General features: G+C 46.1%; 1 protein-coding gene across 9 annotated transcripts in view; it reads right to left on the reverse strand.

Annotated features, from left to right (window-relative positions):
* Positions 1-20,301, reverse strand: part of RGSL1 (regulator of G protein signaling like 1) — an 86,126-nt gene that overhangs the window by 24,460 nt on the left and 41,365 nt on the right. For all 9 annotated transcript variants that reach the window (XR_011021989.1, XR_011021988.1, XM_068239692.1 and 6 more), the window contains 4 exons: positions 20,098-20,215; positions 15,645-15,735; positions 12,548-12,677; positions 5,279-5,447 (listed from right to left, as the gene is read on the reverse strand). Coding sequence is in view for 7 of the 9 variants with exons in the window: in XM_068239692.1 (XP_068095793.1) it covers positions 5,279-5,447; positions 12,548-12,677; positions 15,645-15,735; positions 20,098-20,215 (508 nt within the window). In the remaining 2 variants the exon portion in view is untranslated. The remainder of the gene's footprint in view (positions 1-5,278; positions 5,448-12,547; positions 12,678-15,644; positions 15,736-20,097; positions 20,216-20,301) is intronic.

Consider the following 20,301-nt stretch of genomic DNA (forward strand, 5'->3'; position numbering starts at 1 on the left):
TCGCCTGAGGGATCGAGTCACGGTCCCCTGTGGGCGACATCCATCTAGCGTATATATGGGCCTTTAGAGTGGCAAATAAACACCACCACAATAGCAGACAGTTTGTAATTAGAGATGGGCCGAACGGCTCCAGGCGAACTTTGGGGGTTCGCGTTCGCCTGCATCAGGCGAACTTTTGCGGAAGTTCGATTCGCCCCATAAAGCTGTATTGAGCAAAATTTTTTGCCTCCATTTTACTGTCAGCAGACATGTTATTGTGAAACACACTGCTTAAGACCCCACCCACCCTCCCTCCCTTCAAAGCTAGGTCCTTTTATACCATTTGACTCAGTTGTCTGCCTACACTAATTAGTTATGGGACAGCTGCTACACACTCTGCTAGGGAGATTTTAATCGGCCTCCCTCCTCCCTCCTCCCGGAGGGAGGAGGGTCTCTTCTGCCAGGGAATTATACTATTTTAAAAACCAGTATACATCATACCATAGCCGGGAATCGAACCCAGATCTCACTGTGTGGTGGGCACGTCACCCTAAGCACTGTACCACTACAGTAGTAAGTGAAGCGTGCCTAAAATTTAACATTTATGCTCAACGCAATAGAACCATTAGGTTGCTTAAAGGAGAACTGTAGTGAGAGGTATATGGAGGCTGCCATATTGATTTCCTTTTAAGCTATACCAGTTGCCTGGCAGCCCTGCTGATCTATTTGGCTGCAGTAATAATAATCCAAACATTTGTATAGCGCTTTTCTCCTGTCAGACTCAAAGCGCTCAAGAGCTGCAGCCACAGGGACGTGCTCAAGAGGCCACCCTGCAGTGTTAGGGAGTCTTGCCTTGAACTCCTTACTGAATAGGTACTTGACCTAGCCAGGATTCAAACACTGGTCTCCCATGTCAAAGGCAGAGCCCTTAACCAGTACACTATCCAGCCACTGTAGTGTGAATCACACCAGAAACAAGCATGCAGCTAATCTTGTCAGATCTTACAAAAATGTCAAACACCAGATCTGCTGCATGCTTGTTCAGGGTCTAGGGCTAAAAGTATTGGAGGCAGAGGATCTGCAGGATAGCCAGGTAACTGGTATTGCTTAACCACTTGCCGACCGCACGCTTATACCGTGCGTCGGCAAAGTGGCAGCTGCAGGACCAGCGACGCAGTATTGCGTCGCCAGCTGCAGGCTGATTAATCAGGAAGCAACCGCTCGTGCGAGCGGCTGCTTCCTGTCAATTTACGGCGGGGGGCTCCGTGAATAGCCTGCGGGCCGCCGATGGCGGCTCGCAGGCTAAATGTAAACACAAGCGGAAATAATCCGCTTTGTTTACATTGTACGGCGCTGACGTAAGGCAGATCGGCGATCCCCGGCCAATCAGCGGCCGGGGATCGCCGCCATGTGACAGGAGACAGCCTGTCACTGGCTGCACAGGACGGATAGCGTCCTGCGCAGCCCGGATCTCCAGGGGGGGCCAGGTAGGAGAGGGAGGGGGAGGATTTCGCCGCGGAGGGGGGCTTTGAGGTGCCCCCCCCCCCCCCGCAACACCCGGCAGGCAGGAGCGATCAGACCCCCCCAGCACATCATCCCCCTAGTGGGGAAAAAAGGGGGGCGATCTGGTCGCTCTGCCTGCACGCTGATCTGTGCTGGGGGCTGCAGAGCCCACCCAGCACAGATCAGCTAAGACAGCGCTGGTCCTTAAGGGGGGGTAAAGGGTGGGTCCTCAAGTGGTTAAAAGGAAATCAATATGGTAGCCTCCATATACCTTTCACTACAGTTCTCCTTTAAGCAACCTAATGGTTCTATTGCATTGAGCAAAAATGTTAAATTTTAGGCAATCTTCACTTACTTCTGTAGTGGTACAGTGCTTAGGGTGACGTGCCCACCACACAGTGAGATCTGGGTTCGATTCCCAGCTATGGTATGATCTGGTGTTTGACATTTTTGTAAGATCTGACAAGATTAGCTGCATGCTTGTTTCTGGTGTGATTCACACTACTGCAGCCAAATAGATCAGCAGGGCTGCCAGGCAACTGGTATAGCTTAAAAGGAAATCAATATGGCAGCCTCCATATACCTCTCACTACAGTTCTCCTTTAAGCAACCTAATGGTTCTATTGCATTGAGCATAAATGTTAAATTTTAGGCAAGCTTCACTTACTTCTGTAGTGGTACAGTGCTTAGGGTGACGTGCCCACCACACAGTGAGATCTGGGTTCGATTCCCAGCTATGGTATGATGTATACTCATGTATGTATCCCCAGCTATGGTATGATGTATACTCATGTATGTATTCCCAGCTATGGTATGATGTATACTGGTTTTTAAAATAGTATAATTCCCTGGCAGAAGAGAGGCAGGGAATAGGTAGAAGGGTAGAGGGAGGATAAAATCTCCCTAGCAGAGTGTGTAGCAGCTGTCCCATAACTAATTAGTGTAGGTAGGCAAATGGTATAAAGGACCTTGCTTGGAGGAGGGAGGGTGGGCGGGTCCTCCAGCAATGATGTGTATTTCACTCAATTAGGTGTGACTCCAGGTATTAGAGCTTTTGAAACATGTTTTCTATCATTTTTCCAGCTGATAGAATGTTTTAAAACTTTGAAAGTTCGCCTCCCCATTGAAGTCTATTGCGGTTCGCGAACTTTTTCACGAACCGAACCTTTTGCGGAAGTTCGCGAACAGGGTTCGCGAACCTAAAATCGGAGGTTCGGCCCAACTCTATTTGTAATTAATCCAGTCTAGGTTTGTTGAAACACCTAAGGTGGCCACACACGATACAATAAAATGATCCGATTTCACAGCAATTCGATAAAAACAACTGTATCTCCCGGAAGAATCGAAAGCTTTTTTTTCATTCGACTGAAAAATCTGATCAGATTTTTAGTTTTTTTTAGATTTATATCGATCCAGAATGCCAGATATTTCTCTTCAATTTTTTTAAAGATTGTATGGTGTGTGTTAGATTGTCAATTTATTAATATACACGCCCTAGCAATTTTCTCAGCGTTTCCAATCATTTTTATCATAACTGGGGAAAAATTGAACATAGGTGTGTGGTACATTGGTCATATTTTTGAAATGTTATAATCAGTCAGAAAAATTGATTGCAATTCTTAAATTGAACAGATATTTAAAAAATTGGATGGTGTGTGGCCACCTTAAAGGCCACCTTTAAAGCGGTATCGTCACCATAAAAATCAAATTTCAACAGCAACTGGTCTGAGTGTATTAAGTGATAAAGATGCTAATCCTGCATTCAAAACTTTTTCTGCTGTTATGATTTTAAATTATCACATACTTAACCCTTTTTGGACCAGCACCCTCTGCCCCCTTAAGGACCAGAGGGTGCTGGTCCAGCAAACCGCCGCTTCTCGATGAATCGCCGCAAGTTACCGTCGCTCCCGCCGTACACGCCGCTCTGTCCCCGCCGCAGGCTGCTCTCCTTGCTGTCGCTATGACGGCAGAGCGCTGTGCGCCGGTCAGGAGCTGCTTTCATTGGCTCCTGATCCTGTCATTCCATGTAAGCCAATGGGAACGGCTTACAGGAATGACAGGGCCAGGAGCCAATGAAAACGGCTCCTGCCCAGCTCACAGTGCTCTGCCGTCATAGAGGCGGCAGGGCATCACATTGCGGCGGGGGCAGAGCGGACCGAGCGAAGTGGACGGGCTGGGGCGCGCGGTCAATGGGACGTAGAGTTTACGTCCGGTCAGGACCGCAGCGCCCCCCGTACTCGCTCGGTCCGCAGGTAGTTAAGGAACACTGGCCCTTTAGTAGTCGTGCCAAAGAATTGCATGCTGGGGGTTCTTTTTATCTATAATCTATTCCTCCTCTTCCCTTTATTTACCTGCCAGCTTCTTATCTGAAACCTAATCCCCTACTCACTTGTGTTTACAAGCAAGGCTGAGGTGACTCAGCGATTGGAGGAGACAAGAAAAAAAGTAAAGGGCAGAAATGACATCATGAGTTAGCCTTAACTGTGGGCAAAAGACATGGCCCCCACCAGGAACAGAATTCTCGTAATTTACTATATAACATTCACTGAAATCAAAACTTGGACAGTACAATACATGTGTTATGTAAGTAGATCAAGTATTTATCTACTTATATATGTGTTTCTTTCCCTGGCATAGTATGGCTGATCCTACCGCTTTAAGAATTGCAATAAATTTTTCTGACTGATTGTAACATTTCAAAAATATGACCAATGTACCTATGTTCAATTGTTCCCCAATTATGATAAAAATAATTGGAAACTCTGAGAAAATTGATAGTGTGGTGTGTATATTAATAAATTGACAATCCAACACACACCATACAATCTTTAGTAGAAATTGAAGAGAAATATCTGGCATTCCGGATCGATATAAGTAAAAAAAAAAAACGGGAAATCCGATCGGATTTTTCAGTCAAATAAAAAAAAAGCTTTCGATTTTTTCGAGAGAATCGATCGTTTTAATCGAATTGCTGTAAAATCGTATCATTTTATTGTATTGTGTGTGGTCACCTTTAGACATTTCCACTGGAGATGCATGAAGATCTCTGGGGATGTCTCAGTAAATCAGGCTCTTTGTGATCACTCACAAAATGGCAACAGAATTTGTGGCCATAAATATTTCCAGTATTCCTGCTCATGCAGTCATTGATAGGCTCTGAGTCTGCAATCAGTATGACTAGATACAGTAAGATGTCTGGTTGTGCCTCTTCAGGGGCTTTTGGGTCACTGCTCTGTCCACTGTAGCTCCCCACAGCACCCTTGTCCATGGCACTGATCTTCCCCATGCAGGGCCGCTTTTAGGGCATCACAGATGGGACTGCAGTATGGGGCCCAAGTGAGTCTGTGGCCCGGCAAACATTGCCACAAACATGGGCCCCAGCTGCAAGTCTGGCACAGAATATACAGACTGTTAGTGAGGGCGGACAATTTTGCATTGTGATTTTTTTTGTGATTTTGCCATGCTTGGGCTTTGCTATTCTCATTTGAGTTAATGAGAATTGCATCGCAATCAATGAGAAAAAGCTGCATGCAACACGTTTGCGATATGCAATTTGCAAGCGTTGCTCAAACACTGCAGTGAGAGTAATCCTATAGGATCATGTGTCATAGCACTTTGCTGATCTACAGGGTTCATCTTAAATATAGGGGCTTCACCTTAAATATGGGGGTGGAGGGGAGTGAGGGGGCCCAGTATGTTTTCCCAGTATGCGGCACAGAAATTTCTCACGACAACCCTGTCCGCATGAAACCTGTAATGTTTACTGATGTTCTGTATGTGCTGCTGTCCTCCTCACCTCAGTACCTCCATGCAGAAGGACAGGTCATTGTTCAGGTAATTAACAATGATGGTACGGTTGATTACAAAGCGCAGTCTTGGATGCAAAACTGTTGATTCTTCCAACATAAAACTCAAACCATTCCTTGGGGAGGAGGTGGTACCAGAGTGCCGAGAACTTGGAAGGTCTGCAACAAGAAAGAATACACATTTTTATCAAAGTACCTGACAACACTTCCTAACCGTCGTTTTATAACGCAGGTGTAACGATTGTGGAATTCTCTCCGTGATCAGCGCACAGGATGTGCGCTGACACTGCGGAAATCCTCCACAAGCGTATAATTTGAGGGAACCCAGCAAAAGGTGCAACGCACCTGTAGAGGGAAATTCCTGTCGGCAGGTGGAGCTGTGGAATGCAGAGGAACAGCTCTTCTGCCTTGCCACAGACGCCAGACAGGAATTGCACGAAGAGAAGAAACGCAGGGCAAGATAGCCCTGAAAGAGAGAGATCAAAGCGACAGAGGGTATGTGTGTCCACCAATCTAGTCGCCACCCTGCGACGATGAACACACAACCATGAAGATCAGGTGAGAAGACAATCGCCAGAGATGGCGATTGCTAACAGCGACACAAAACCGAATAAGCACAGATGAGGAATGTATGTATGTCCACCAATCTAGCCGCCAACCTGCGTCGGCGGACACACAACGGAGGAAACCAAGTGAGAACGCAATCGCAAGCGAAGCGATTGCGAAAGAGAATGAGCACAGGGACAGAATGTATGTATGTGCCCCAATCTAGTCGCCAACCCGCGACGGTGCACACACAACAGCAGAAACGAAGTATGAACGCAATCGCGAGAGAGGCGATTGCCAGAGGTGACACAAGGCTTAAACAAGACAGGGCATGAGAGTAGCAAAGGCACAGTAATCATACAATGAGAAGATAAGGAAAATAACAAACGCTAACTAAATGCGAACACCGCACTCATTCGCAACAGCGAACGCGTTTACTGCGCGGTCTCCGCGTATTAAGCACAACAGAGACAAGCACGCCTAACTAACCACTGACAGACAAACATGAAACAGAGGACGCGAGCGCTTGCTTAACGTTTACCTCACCGAGCCTCCAGCAAGCGTTCGTAGCAGACAAGACAGATACACGAAAACAGGAATAAGTGAGAGATACGATCCACTGCTCTTACCGCCAGAGCGAGTGCAACCCAAGTAAGGCAACAGGGCTTAGCAGGATCCACTGCTCTTTCCGTCAGAGCAAGTGCGATCCAAGTATAGCAAGAGAGTTGCAGACCAGAAGGATCCACAGCCGCTACTGCTAGAGGCTAGGGTGATCCAAGCACGACAGACAGACAGAACAGGCAATACAAATAATACAATCCTGACTGCTCTAGCAAGGATGCCTAGTGCAGTCCCAAGAATTTACTCTAAGCTAATCTTCAAACAATAAGCATGGCTGACACTCCAGGAGTGTTTCATAGGACAAACCCTTATGACCAGCGACGTACTGTGGAATCACATGGTATATATAGAGCAAGCCTACAAAGGATGTGGCTAGGCAATTTGCATGACAAACGTATGCAAATTCCTCAGCAGCAGCAAGCTGCAAAACTGACAAAAGGTCTCTCTTCCAGAGACCTGCAGAATGCAGACCTGAGCAGTGGTCAAAAAGCTGCCTGCCTGCGCAGGCAGCTGAGCGGATCATTACAGTACCCCCCCCCCTAGGGTCGGATTCCAGACGAGCCTCTAAACTGATATTTGCAAAAGATTCTAACTGAAGACTCATTAAGGTCGGGACAGCCCGACAAGGCCCAATTCCAGAGTCAGCCCACCCGAAACCGACCTTGTCGGGAGGAGAAGCCACCGAAACATGCCCATCAGTACCACAAGTCTCAGTGTAACACCCATCAGGACTGTGAATGCCAGAGAAGAAGCCATCGACACCCACCGAGCCATGCCCACCACCTTTCAGGGACCGTCCAAAAATACCAAACCTGCCACAATACCCATTCGAAGTGTCCCTTTCCACAAAGCACCCACTGCTGATCTCATCCAAGGTACCAGAAAATATTTCTCCCAGGATCTCACAGAACACTTTGAAGCTCCGCAGAGATCCCAGGAGGGCAGAACGATCACCAGGCTCACACGGAGAACTATCAAGAACCCCTATGGAACCAATGACAATTCCGGATTTAGAATTACCAGGACAAGCATCAAGACCAGGGCCTTCAGGGACCACCTCTGGGCATGCAGGCAGGCAGGCAACATCAGAACAGGTTTCCACCGAGGAAGCATCTGAGCAGGCTGGCAACCGAGACACACTTGGGCTTTCTGGGTCACAGAACACATCGGGGTACACTAGCCCAAAGGGGAAGCTCAGGACACGTCGAGGAAGTGCCAACCTCAGAGTCCGTTACGACAAGACCAAAACCAGAACCGGGCAGAGAATCATCACGAGCAGTGGTCACAAGCACTGGACTTTCAAAAGAAGGCTTGGACTCAAACCTAGAAATTTCTGTGACTGTACTGGTATCTACCCCATATTCATCATTGACTACACAAGACTGAAGCTCCTCCAGAGCTGCAACAGTGGGCAGCACAACAGCAATGCCCACTGAAGTGGGCAAAACCTCAGATGGATCTGGGGGGCAGGAGGTATCTCCTAGAAGTTCTGCACCCTTTAGGAGGGACTTGGAAACCTCCAAAACATCAACTAAGACCTCAGAAATGTCATTTTCCAAGTTTTCTATGAAGGGTTCTAAACTATCCATGTTACAGGGCTGAACATTAAATACCTCCTGCAGGCAGGACAGATGTCCCAGGAATGGTTCCACCATAAGCTGAGACTGAATTTCATCATCATGAGCGGAATGTACAGGAATATTTACTGGAACACACACTGACTCCCTAACTTCAATCTCACTGCACCCAGAATTCTGCGTAGCAGTCAAACTAGCTTGCAACTCCAAAACTGCAGAAAAACAGGTGAGTATAGTAGCAATACCTAGACGAGCCTCTAGGGACACTGCAGGAGATTCTAAACAAGGCCATATTAACTCATCCAGAGTACAGGGTGCAGAATCAGCATTTTCCTCAGAACAAGAAAGGGACTCACAAATGTCAGTGCGAGTAGAGATCATGTTTTCATTCATGGTACAGGGCAGGTTCAGAGAAAGCTTCTCTGGGCAAGGCAAAGAAGCTTCAGCATCAGATTCGCAAAACCGAAGCGCTGTCTCACTCTTAGATTCGGCTAACAATGTCGAATCCGAGGAGTCAGAACGCAAAACTTGCAAATCCAAAATCGCTTTAGGTTGTGAAACTGACGCTTCCACAGCGCAAACCTCCGCAATCTGCGGAGCAGACTGTAAGGCGTTCAGGACAGAAACACTGGAGCAACTGTCACTAGGCAACGGGCCCTTACAGGTGTGAACAGGGTGAGACAAAGACTCATTAGCAGAGGAAACAGCGACAACAACAGGACAAAGTTTATTAGACATATCAATTTTACTCTTGACGCTGCATAATTTGGGAATTTTCCCCATAGCAGGATCATAGATGGAAGATCTCAAAGATCTGTTTCTAAATGACAAGGGATCCCACACCTCCTTGAGAAAACTGGCATATTCATGCTGATCACAATCTGCAGGAACATCCGAGAAACAGGCATTAGATCGCATAGATTCAAACTGCACACAGTCAGGAGAGAATCTTTCAGGATTCGCACCGGAATCAACTACAGTGGTACACCCATTCATTTCAGATCGCACAATGTCAAGACTCACATGCTTTACCCCAGAAAGGCAGGAACAATCATCCGACAACGATGTCTCTTTATTGGAATCAATTGATTGGTGTGTGTGCAACTCATCCAAAATCGTCTGCCACACACACATCACTGGATCCACAAAACACCTGTCACACTCAACAGAATCTATCAAAGTGTACACGGAATTTATACAAGCGTTTAGCGTCTCTGCGCTTTCTGCGATATAGAAATCACAAAACGCTTTCCAATCCATCTCGAATTCCTCAACCAAAGCTCCAATATCCCAGGGAGCAAATGGGGGTTCAAACAACCCGGTATCTAAGTAGCTTTCATACGGGTTGGGGTCAGGTACATGCATAGACTTTTTTACTCCCTTAATATAGAAAATAATTCTGCCCATTAAAGGATCCACAAATGCTTTAGATTGGGGCAAAAAATCCTGACACTGAGCAACCTCATTAGGAAACGTTTTATTCAGATGTTTGTGTCTTTTAGATTTTTTCTTTTTAACAGCTTTGGATGACTGCTGTTTAACGCAAGAGAGGAATCAAATCGTTCCTCTTGCATTTGTTTAGAACCTGAAGTGGCAACATTGAACTGATTGTTATACTGAATGGTTTTGCCTGGAAGGGATAGATCAGCTGACTAATTAACAGCTACAGACCCAAACAGAGCAGGTGGTAAGCAAGGCAGCTTAAACCAGTGAGAGCAGATCAATGTAAGAAATTGATACAGATTATCATTCCAAGAATTGTCTTTTAACACATTATACGCCCAGGAGAACAGATCCCCTTTCAAGAGCACATAGGCAAACTGAAGAGCCGATGTGGACGGATCAGTAATCTGAAAGGTGGGATTCAGGCAAAATCTCACACATTCAGAGAGAAACTCCGCCTTGGTCTCTGAGTTTAGCCTTTTAAAGCTCTTAAAGACACAGGACCCATACTCGATCAAATCGTACAAATCGGAAATTCCCTCTACACTGGGAATTTCGGTTTGGCTGGTCATACTGTAACGATTGTGGAATTCTCTCCGTGATCAGCGCACAGGACGTGCGCTGACACTGCGGAAATCCTCCACAAGCGTATAATTTGAGGGAACCTAGCAAAAGGTGCAACGCACCTGTAGAGGTAAATTCCTGTCGGCAGGTGAAGCTGTGGAATGCAGAGGAACAGCTCCTCTGCCTTGCCACAGACGCCAGACAGGAATTGCACGAAGGGAAGAAACGCAGGGCAAGATAGCCCTGAAAGAGAGAGATCAAAGCGACAGAGGGTATGTGTGTCCACCAATCTATTCGCCACCCTGCGACGATGAACACACAACCATGAAGATCAGGTGAGAAGACAATCGCCAGAGATAGCGATTGCTAACAGCGACACAAGACCGAATAAGCACAGATGAGGAATGTATGTATGTCCACCAATCTAGCCGCCAACCTGTGACGGCGGACACACAACGGAGGAAACCAAGTGAGAACGCAATCGCAAGTGAAGCGATTGCGAAAGAGAATGAGCACAGGGACAGAATGTATGTATGTGCCCCAATCTAGTCGCCAACCCGCGACGGTGCACACACAACAGCAGAAACGAAGTATGAACGCAATCGCGAGAGAGGCGATTGCCAGAGGTGACACAAGGCTTAAACAAGACAGGGCATGAGAGTAACAAAGGCACATTAATCATACAATGAGAAAATAAGGAAAATAACAAACGCTAACTAAACGCGAACACCGCACTCATTCGCAACAGCGAATGCGTTTACTGCGTGGTCTCCACATGTTAAGCACAACAGAGACAAGCACGCCTAACTAACCACCGACAGACAAACATGAAACAGAGGACGCGAGCGCTTGCTTAACGTTTACCTCACCGAGCCTCCAGCAAGCGTTCGTAGCAGACAAGACAGATACACGAAAACAGGAATAAGTGAGAGATACGATCCACTGCTCTTACCACCAGAGCGAGTGCGACCCAAGTAAGGCAACAGGGCTTAGCAGGATCCACTGCTCTTTCCGTCAGAGCAAGTGCGATCCAAGTATAGCAAGAGAGTTGCAGACCAGAAGGATCCACAGCCGCTACTGCTAGAGGCTAGGGTGATCCAAGCACGACAGACAGACAGAACAGGCAATACAAATAATACAATCCTGACTGCTCAAGCAAGGATGCCTAGTGCAGTCTCAAGAATTTACTCTAAGCTAATCTTCAAACAATAAGCATGGCTGACACTCCAGGAGTGTTTCACAGGACAAACCCTTATGACCAGCAACGTACTGTAGAATCACATGGTATATCTAGAGCAAGCCTACAAAGGATGTGGCTAGGCAATTTGCATGACAAACGTATGCAAATTCCTCAGCAGCAGCAAGCTGCAAAACTGACAAAAGGTCTCTCTTCCAGAGACCTGCAGAATGCAGACCTGAAGAGTGGTCAAAAAGCTGCCTGCCTGCGCAGGCAGCTGAGCGGATCATTACAGCAGGTATGAACCTGAATGGCTCTCAGAAGCAAGACAGATCTTACATCATATTTGAAGAAGATTCATCCAACACTGTAACAGATGCATTTTTTTTTATTAATGTTAATCAGTAGTTATGGTGATCCAACATAACAGAGTGTATATGGCAAAGTGGTTGAATTCTACTATATGATGTAGGTGGTGGTGCTGGCAGGGGGTAGCTGGGCACTGAAGGGAGACTGGCAGCCGTTTCGCATGACTGTGCTTCTTCCGAGGCTGACCCACCCTAGACTGATAGTGCCAAAGCAATTTCTTGCCTCTTTCTACTACACATCTTTCGTCATATGCAGCCCAAGAATGTATAACAATGGTAACAGATAGAACACAGGTTTAAATGTGTAATGGATGCCTACAAGCACTTTGGATGAGTTTAAAGGTTACACCTGCATAGTCCTGTACTCCCACATAGTGCAGTGCATGGTGGCCGACGGAATCAATGGTAACCTATGAAAACTTACCATTTTCACCAGGCTGCTCGTCTCACATGTTCTGCAAGATACTCACCTGCCATCGTAGATTCAGGTCCCTGCATGGAACAAATGCCAATCCCAGAGCACCAGCAGAAGCATTTCAGGCTCCCATTGGTTGCAATAGACCAATGGGAATTGTACCTCCCTACGAAGCATTCTCATTGGTTCATTAAAAAACATCCTGCTTAGGAGGGATGATTCCCATTGGTTTAAATTGCAAACCAATAGAAGCCTGATAATTCTGCTGGAGCTCTGGGATCAGTATACTGGCAAGACCCAAATGGATAGCAGTGGATAAGTACGAGAATGGACGCCAACACCAGCGGCGGGGGAACATGGCAAGCGGGTAGAGAATGGATCGGAAAACCGGATGGAAAACTGGCACACAAGTATTTACAGGATCACTTGTTCATCTGGTATAGTGTGACTCCAGCCTTACAGTTCAGTCACATATTCACTCTGTAATTGAAATTACGTTATAAAACAGCCGATTTCTAATAAACAACACTATTTTTTTTTATTCTTACTTTCCAAGTCATTGTATGCCTCTTTCTGCAAGAACCTCTCAAAATCCTGCCGGGTCTTTGTGTCCTTCATGGATTGGAAAAACCTGGCTGAGCACCGGATGAACCAAATCAGAATATTCCAGGCTCTGTCCTACAAAAACAACCCGAGGCATAAATATAACAGTGATATTCTTAACCACTTAAGTACCAGTGATCTCTGCCCCCTTAAAGGACCTCTGTCGCGAAAATCTTAAAATTTAAAATACATGTAAACATATGCAAATAAGAAGTACGTTTCTTCCAGAGTAAAATGAGCCATAAATTACTTTTCTCCTATGTTGCTGTCACTTACAGTAAATAGTAGTAATCTAACATTACCAACAGATTTTGGACAAGCTCATCTTTTCATGGGGGGTTCTCAGGCTTTTCTTTATTTTTAAAAGCACTTAGTTAATGGCAGTTACTCCGTCCAACTGCCAAAAAGTGTGCAGCGAGCAGTGAGGCTGGCCAGCATCTTTGTATAAATCTTTTTCAGGGAATGTTTTTTTAAAGACTAAAGGCCATGCTGAGAATCCCCTATGGATAAATGGACTAACCCAAAACCTGTCGGTATTGTCAGATTTCTACTACCTACTGTAAGTGATAGCAACATAGGAGAAAAGTAATTTATAGCTCCTTTTGCTCTGGAAGAAATGTTTTTCTTGTTTGCATGTGTTTTAAATTGTAAGATTTTTTCGCGACAGTTCTTCTTTATGGACCAGAGACCACTGGTACCAGAAACCGCCGGATACCGACGAATCGCTGCACATACCCGCCCCAACCGCCATCCACACCTGGAAGCTCAGGTCACCCCCTCTTATGACGGCAGAGCCCTGTAAACCGGTCAGGAGCCGCTTTCATTGGCTCCTGACCGTGTGATCAATGTACACCAATGGGAGTTGCTTACATTGATGACAGAGTCAGGTCAGGAGCCAATGAAATCGACTCCTGACCAGCTCACAGGGCTCTGCTGTCATAGCGATGGCAGGGTGAGTGAGCTGCAGTGGGCAGAGAGCGACAAGATCAGCGGAACGACGTGAACGGTGATTACGCGCAGTGGCGGTGAGGTGAAATCTACTCCCTGGCAGGTATTAGGGGATCAAAACAGGGCGTAGATTTCAATCACCGCCGTCTGTAAGCAGTTAAAATACATTTTAAAATATTTACTGTACTATGAACATTAAAATACAATAAAACTTTTTACTCATCTATTAATATATAACCATTCAAGACTCCAAATGACACTGACTATGGTGGGGATCCCTATGAGTTAGGCTACTTTCACAGTAGGACGTTGCGTTTGATGCCACGTTAAGGTCGCACAACGCAGCTGTAAAGGTAAGCATATACACTTTCACAGTGCAACGTTAAAGTCGCACGTTAGAAAATGTATTTACTATGGAATGAAAACGGCGCATGCGGAACATTTTTAAAAAGGAAAAAAAATATTATTGAGCTTGTGCAACACAAGTAACGCAGCATATTTATTGCTAAACGCACAGAATGCAGCACTTTTTAATAACGCTAAACGTTACACACTAATGCAACGTGTGCAGTGTAAATGTCGCACAGACTTTAGCATTGCTGTGCGTTACTCTCCATTAAAGTATTTTATAACGTGCGACTTTAAAGTCACACTGTGAAAGAGGCCTTAACCACTTCACAACTGAGGGGTTTTACCCCTTGAGCACCAGAGCAATTTTCACCTTTCAGCGCTCTTTCCATTCATTCGTCTATAACTTTATCATTACTTATCACAATGAAATGAACTATATCTTGTTTTTTTCGCCACTAATTAGGCTTTCTTTAGGTGGGACATTATGCCAAGAATTATTTTATTCTAAATGTGTTTTAATGGGAAAATAGGAAAACATGTGGGAAAAAATGTATTATTTTCAGTTTTCGACCTTATAGTTTTTAAATAATGCATGCTACTGTAATTAAAACCCATGAAATTTATTTGCCCATTTGTCCCGGTTATAAAACCGTTTAAATTATGTCCCTATCACAATGTTTGGCGCCAATATATGTATTTTTTTATATGTAATTTTTTTTATTATAAAATAAAAAATTGGGGAGTGTGGGGAGTGTGGAAGGTAATGAGTTAATTTTTAGTATATAACTAATGTATTTGTATATGAAAAATGCTTTAGGGTTTAGTTTTACTATTTGGCCACAAGATGGACACAGTAACTTTTTGTTAATGCGTCCTGCAAGCGTCCGGAAGTACGCTTGCAGGAAGTGTTATGAGGCTGTGAAACTTTTTTTTTTCTTCAGAATGATTGCGCAGCTTCTCGTAGAAGCAGCTGATCATTGCGGGGCCTTGGATCAACGAACGGGAACGGTTTTTCCTTTGCATTGTTTTCCGGGCGAGCGGGCGGCTGCGTGCACGAGCGCGGGGGCGAGCGGGAGCGTGGACAGAGGCTGGAGCGGCGTCAGGTGCGGATTTCTCTGTCCCTGGTGTTAACAGGGTGGAAAAGGCGACGGAGAAATCCGCACCGCACCGCTGGGGGTAAAGTGGTTAATGTTACACAATAACAAAACCTCAAGTGGGACTAATAAGGTGGGAGATATCTCTTATTTCTTTTAAAAGTGGACCTGAACTCTTGCACAGGACAGTAGGTAAACATAGAGAGATGCACCCAGAATGTATTTAGAGAGTTTAACCTGTCTAATTCCCCCTCATTTGTGTCTAATCACCACCATAATTTGATCTATCAGCTGTGTCAGCTCAGGAATCTCCTCTGCCTCAGCAGAGCAGTTAATTTGTAAACACGGTATGTTAATCCTATGTCTGCTTCCAGGAAAGCAGGAAGTAGACACACAACAGATTTAATGCAGAATGTGTATCAGCTGTAACAAAGAAATGTTTTTGTTTGAAGGTTATTATGCTGTTGCTTATCTTTTAAAGCAGGGAGGAAGTTCTGAGTTATAATGTAAACAGGTGAACCATACAGGAGTGGTTTTTGTCTGAACCTAACCCTCTCTTTCTAAATTCACAAATTATACGGCATCTCAGAAGTCGATGGCACTTCATAGATACTACCAATAAAAAATACTGTACACTTCCCAAACTTACCAACTTCTCCTGCCTGATGTTACTTTTCTTTCTCTTAGGTAGCAGAATTGGACTAAGAACTTCTGGGAATGTAGCTTGATATCCTTTAAACCTTTAGTAAAGGATACATTTTAGGTGCAATAATAATGCTAGTGTTTGTAGTTTCAAAAATAATTTTCACATGCTGTACAAGTTTTACTTTCATATACAGCATTACATTATAAATATTCACCATAGGTAATGAAGGCTGAATACAGTTTTCAATTTCCAAATAGTGGTCACATAACTTGCGCTTAGTTTTTTATAAATAAATAATGGGGTAAATAATGGGGTCGGAGGAGGACTCTATGCTATGAATCTAATTTGCGGTTTGTGGTAATCACTGATGGACTGCCGCTGTGCATGTGCTGCAGTTGTGGCCTGTAGTAATCACTGATGGACTGCCGCTGTGCATGTGCTGCAGTTGTGGCCTGTAGTAATCACTGATGGACTGCCGCTGTGCATGTGCTGCAGTTGTGGCTTCTGGTAATCACTGATGGACTGCCGCTGTGCATGTGCTGCAGGTGTGGCTTGTGGTAATCACTGATGGGCTGCCGCTGTGCATGTGCTGCAGTTGTGGCCTGTAGTAATCACTGATGGGCTGCCGCTGTGCATGTTCTGCAGGTGTGGCTTGTGGTAATCACTGATGGACTGCCGCTGTGCATGTGCTGCAGTTGTGGCTTGTGGTAATCACTGATGGACAGCCGCTGTGCATGTGCTGCAGTTGTGGCTTGTGGTAATCACTGAGGGACTGCCCCTGTGCATGTGCTGCAGTTGTGGCCTGTAGTAATCACTGATGGGCTGCCGCTGTGCATGTTCTGCAGGTGTGGCTTGTGGTAATCACTGATGGACTGCCGCTGTGCATGTTCTGCAGGTGTGGCTTATGGTAATCACTGATGGGCTGCTGCTGTGCATGTGCTGCAGTTGTGGCCTGTAGTAATCACTGATGGGCTGCCGCTGTGCATGTGCTGCAGTTGTGGCTTGTGGTAATCACTGAGGGACTGCCCCTGTGCATGTGCTGCAGTTGTGGCCTGTAGTAATCACTGATGGGCTGCCGCTGTGCATGTTCTGCAGGTGTGGCTTGTGGTAATCACTGATGGACTGCCGCTGTGCATGTGCTGCAGTTGTGGCTTGTGGTAATCACTGATGGACAGCCGCTGTGCATGTGCTGCAGTTGTGGCTTGTGGTAATCACTGAGGGACTGCCCCTGTGCATGTGCTGCAGTTGTGGCTTGTGGTAATCATTGGTGGACTGCTGCTGTGTATATGCTGCAGGTGTGGCTTGTGGTAATCACTGATGGACTGCCGCTGTGCATGTTCTGCAGGTGTGGCTTATGGTAATCACTGATGGGCTGCCGCTGTGCATGTGCTGCAGTTGTGGCCTGTAGTAATCACTGATGGGCTGCCGCTGTGCATGTGCTGCAGTTGTGGCTTCTGGTAATCACTGATGGACTGGTAATGAAGGCTGAATACAGTTTTTAATTTCCAAATAGTGGTCACATAACTTGCGCTTAGTTTTTTATAAATAAATAATGGGGTAAATAATGGGGTCGGAGGAGGACTCTATGATATGAATCTAATTTGCGGTTTGTGGTAATCACTGATGGACTGCCGCTGTGCATGTGCTGCAGTTGTGGCCTGTAGTAATCACTGATGGACTGCTGATATGCATGTGCTGCAGATGTGGCCTGTAGTAATCATTGATGGACTGCCGCTGTGCATGTGCTGCAGTTGTGGCCTGTAGTAATCACTGATGGACTGCCGCTGTGCATGTGCTGCAGTTGTGGCTTCTGGTAATCACTGATGGACTGCCGCTGTGCATGTTCTGCAGGTGTGGCTTATGGTAATCACTGATGGGCTACCGCTGTGTATGTGCTGCAGTTGTGTCCTGTAGTAATCACTGATGGACTGCCGCTGTGCATGTGCTGCAGGTGTGGCTTGTGGTAATCACTGATGGACTGCCGCTGTGCATGTGCTGCAGGTGTGGCTTGTGGTAATCACTGATGGGCTGCCGCTGTGCATGTGCTGCAGTTGTGGCTTGTGGTAATCACTGATGGACTGCCGCTGAGCATGTGCTGCAGGTGTGGCTTGTGGTAATCACTGATGGACTGCCGCTGTGCATGTGCTGCAGTTGTGGCCTGTAGTAATCACTGATGGACTGCCGCTGTGCATGTGCTGCAGGTGTGGCTTGTGGTAATCACTGATGGACTGCCGCTGTGCATGTGCTGCAGTTGTGGCTTGTGGTAATCACTGATGTACTGCTGATGTGCATGTGCTGCAGTTGTAGCATGTGGTAATCACTGATGGACAGCGCTGTGCATGTGCTGCAGGTGTGGCTTGTAGTAATCACTGATGGATTGCTGCTGTGCATGTGCTGCAGTTGTGGCTTGTGGTAATCATTGATGGACAGCTGCTGTGTATATGCTGCAGGTGTGGCTTGTAGTAATCACAGATGGACTGCCGCCGTGCATGTGCTGCAGGTGTGGCTTGTAGTAATCACTGATGGACTATCGCTGTGCATGTGCTGCAGATGTGGCTTGTGGTAATCACTGATGTACTGCTGATGTGCAAGTGCTGCAGTTGTGGCTTGTGGTAATCATTGGTGGACTGCTGCTGTGTATGTGCTGCAGTTGTGGCTTGTGGTAATCATAAGTGGACTGCTGCTGTGCATGTGCTGCAATTGTGGCTTGTGGTAATCATTAGTGGACTGCTGCTGTGCATGTGCTGCAGGTGTGGCTTGTGGTAATCACTGATGGACTGCTGATATGCATGTGCTGCAGTTATGGCTTGTGGTAATCACTGATTAACTGCCGCTGTGCATGTGCTGCAGGTGTGGCTTGTGGTAATCACTGATGGACTGCTGCTGTGCATGTTCTGCAGTTGTGGCTTGTGGTAATCACTGATGGATTGCTGCTGTGCATGTGCTGCAGTTGTGGCTTGTGGTAATCACTGATGGACAGCTGCTGTGCATGTGCTGCAGGTGTGGCTTGTGGTAATCACTGATGGACTGTCGCTGTGCATGTGCTGCAGTTGTGGCTTGTGGTAATCACTGATAAACTGCTGCTGTGCATGTTCTGCAGTTGTGGCTTGTGGTAATCACTGATGGATTGCTGCTGTGCATGTGCTGCAGTTGTGGCTTGTGGTAATCACTGATGGACAGCTGCTGTGCATGTGCTGCAGGTGTGGCTTGTGGTAATCACTGATGGACTGTCGCTGTGCATGTGCTGCAGTTGTGGCTTGTGGTAATCACTGATGGACTGTCGCTGTGCATGTGTTGCAGCTGTGGCTTGTGGTAATCACTGATGGACTGCCGCTGTGCATGTGTTGCAGCTGTGGCTTGTGGTAATCACTGATGGACTGCCGCTGTGCATGTGCTGCAGCTGTGGCTTGTGGTAATCACTGATGGACTGCTGCTGTGCACGTGCTGCAGCTGTGGCTTGTGGTAGTCACTGATGGACTGCCGCTGTGCATGTGCTGCAGCTGTGGCTTGTGGTAATCACTGATGGACTGCTGCTGTGCATGTTCTGCAGTTGTGGCTTGTGGTAATCACTGATGGACTGCTGCTGTGCATGTGCTGCAGGTGTGGCTTGTGGTAATCACTGATGGACTGCTACTGTGCATGTGCTGCAGGTGTGGCTTGTGGTAATCACTGATGGACTGTTGCTGTGCATGTGCTGCAGTTGTGGCTTGTGGTAATCACTGATGGACTGCTGCTGTGCATGTGCTGCAGTTGTGGCTTGGGTTTGTAGGTAGATTCTACCTGTTAGATCATATTCAATTTGCAATTTTTGAAGTAGTTTGCAAGCTGAAAAGGGTGCGCACCTCTGGCCTAGCCATTTTATTGTCTTTGAAAATAGCTGAAGTTAGAGGTATATGGAGGCTACCATATTTATTTCATTTTAAACAATACCAGTTGCCTGGCTCTCCTGCTGATCCTCAGTCTTTAATACTTATAGGCACAGACCCTGAACAAGCATGCAGCAGATCAGGTGTTTCTGACATTATTGTCAGATCTGACAAGATTTGCTGCATGCTTGTTTCTAGCGTGATTTAAGCACTACTGCAGCCAAATAGATCAGAAGGACAGCCAGGTAACTGGTATCAAAAATAAATAAATATGGCAGGCTCCATATTCTTCTCACTTTAGTTGTCCTTTAAAAGCCATTTATCAAGCAATCTGTATCTCTAATGATCCCCGGACTCATGTAAATAGCATGATTCAGACAACCGGCTGGAGAGGGTGTATAAAACTTTAGCAAAAGATGACTGTTGAAGAACAAAATTTTATTAAAAGTTAAAAATATCAAATGTTATCCTTTTTTAAATGTCTGGTCTAGTGACACTCTGTAGAGTTTCCCTTTAGGCTCTGCATAGACAGTGTGGCACAGTGCACCCGAATAGACATAGCCTGTATTTATGGCTAGATAACGGCTTACCATTTTTCATCTAGGCTCTTGAAAATGAAAGACTGAGCAGACTTGAGGGTGTTTGCTGACAATAACTCCATCCTGGGGATTTCTTTTATGATGGCGGCATCGCACTGCAAGAGCTCTTCTGCCAGAGAAACCAGAGATAAGAAACGGCCTACATTTCCTGCTACAAAACTTGTGATCACCAAAAGAGTACTAAACATCCTCTAA

This window comes from Hyperolius riggenbachi, chromosome 6 (assembly GCF_040937935.1).
Source record: "Hyperolius riggenbachi isolate aHypRig1 chromosome 6, aHypRig1.pri, whole genome shotgun sequence".
Taxonomy (NCBI): domain Eukaryota; kingdom Metazoa; phylum Chordata; class Amphibia; order Anura; family Hyperoliidae; genus Hyperolius; species Hyperolius riggenbachi.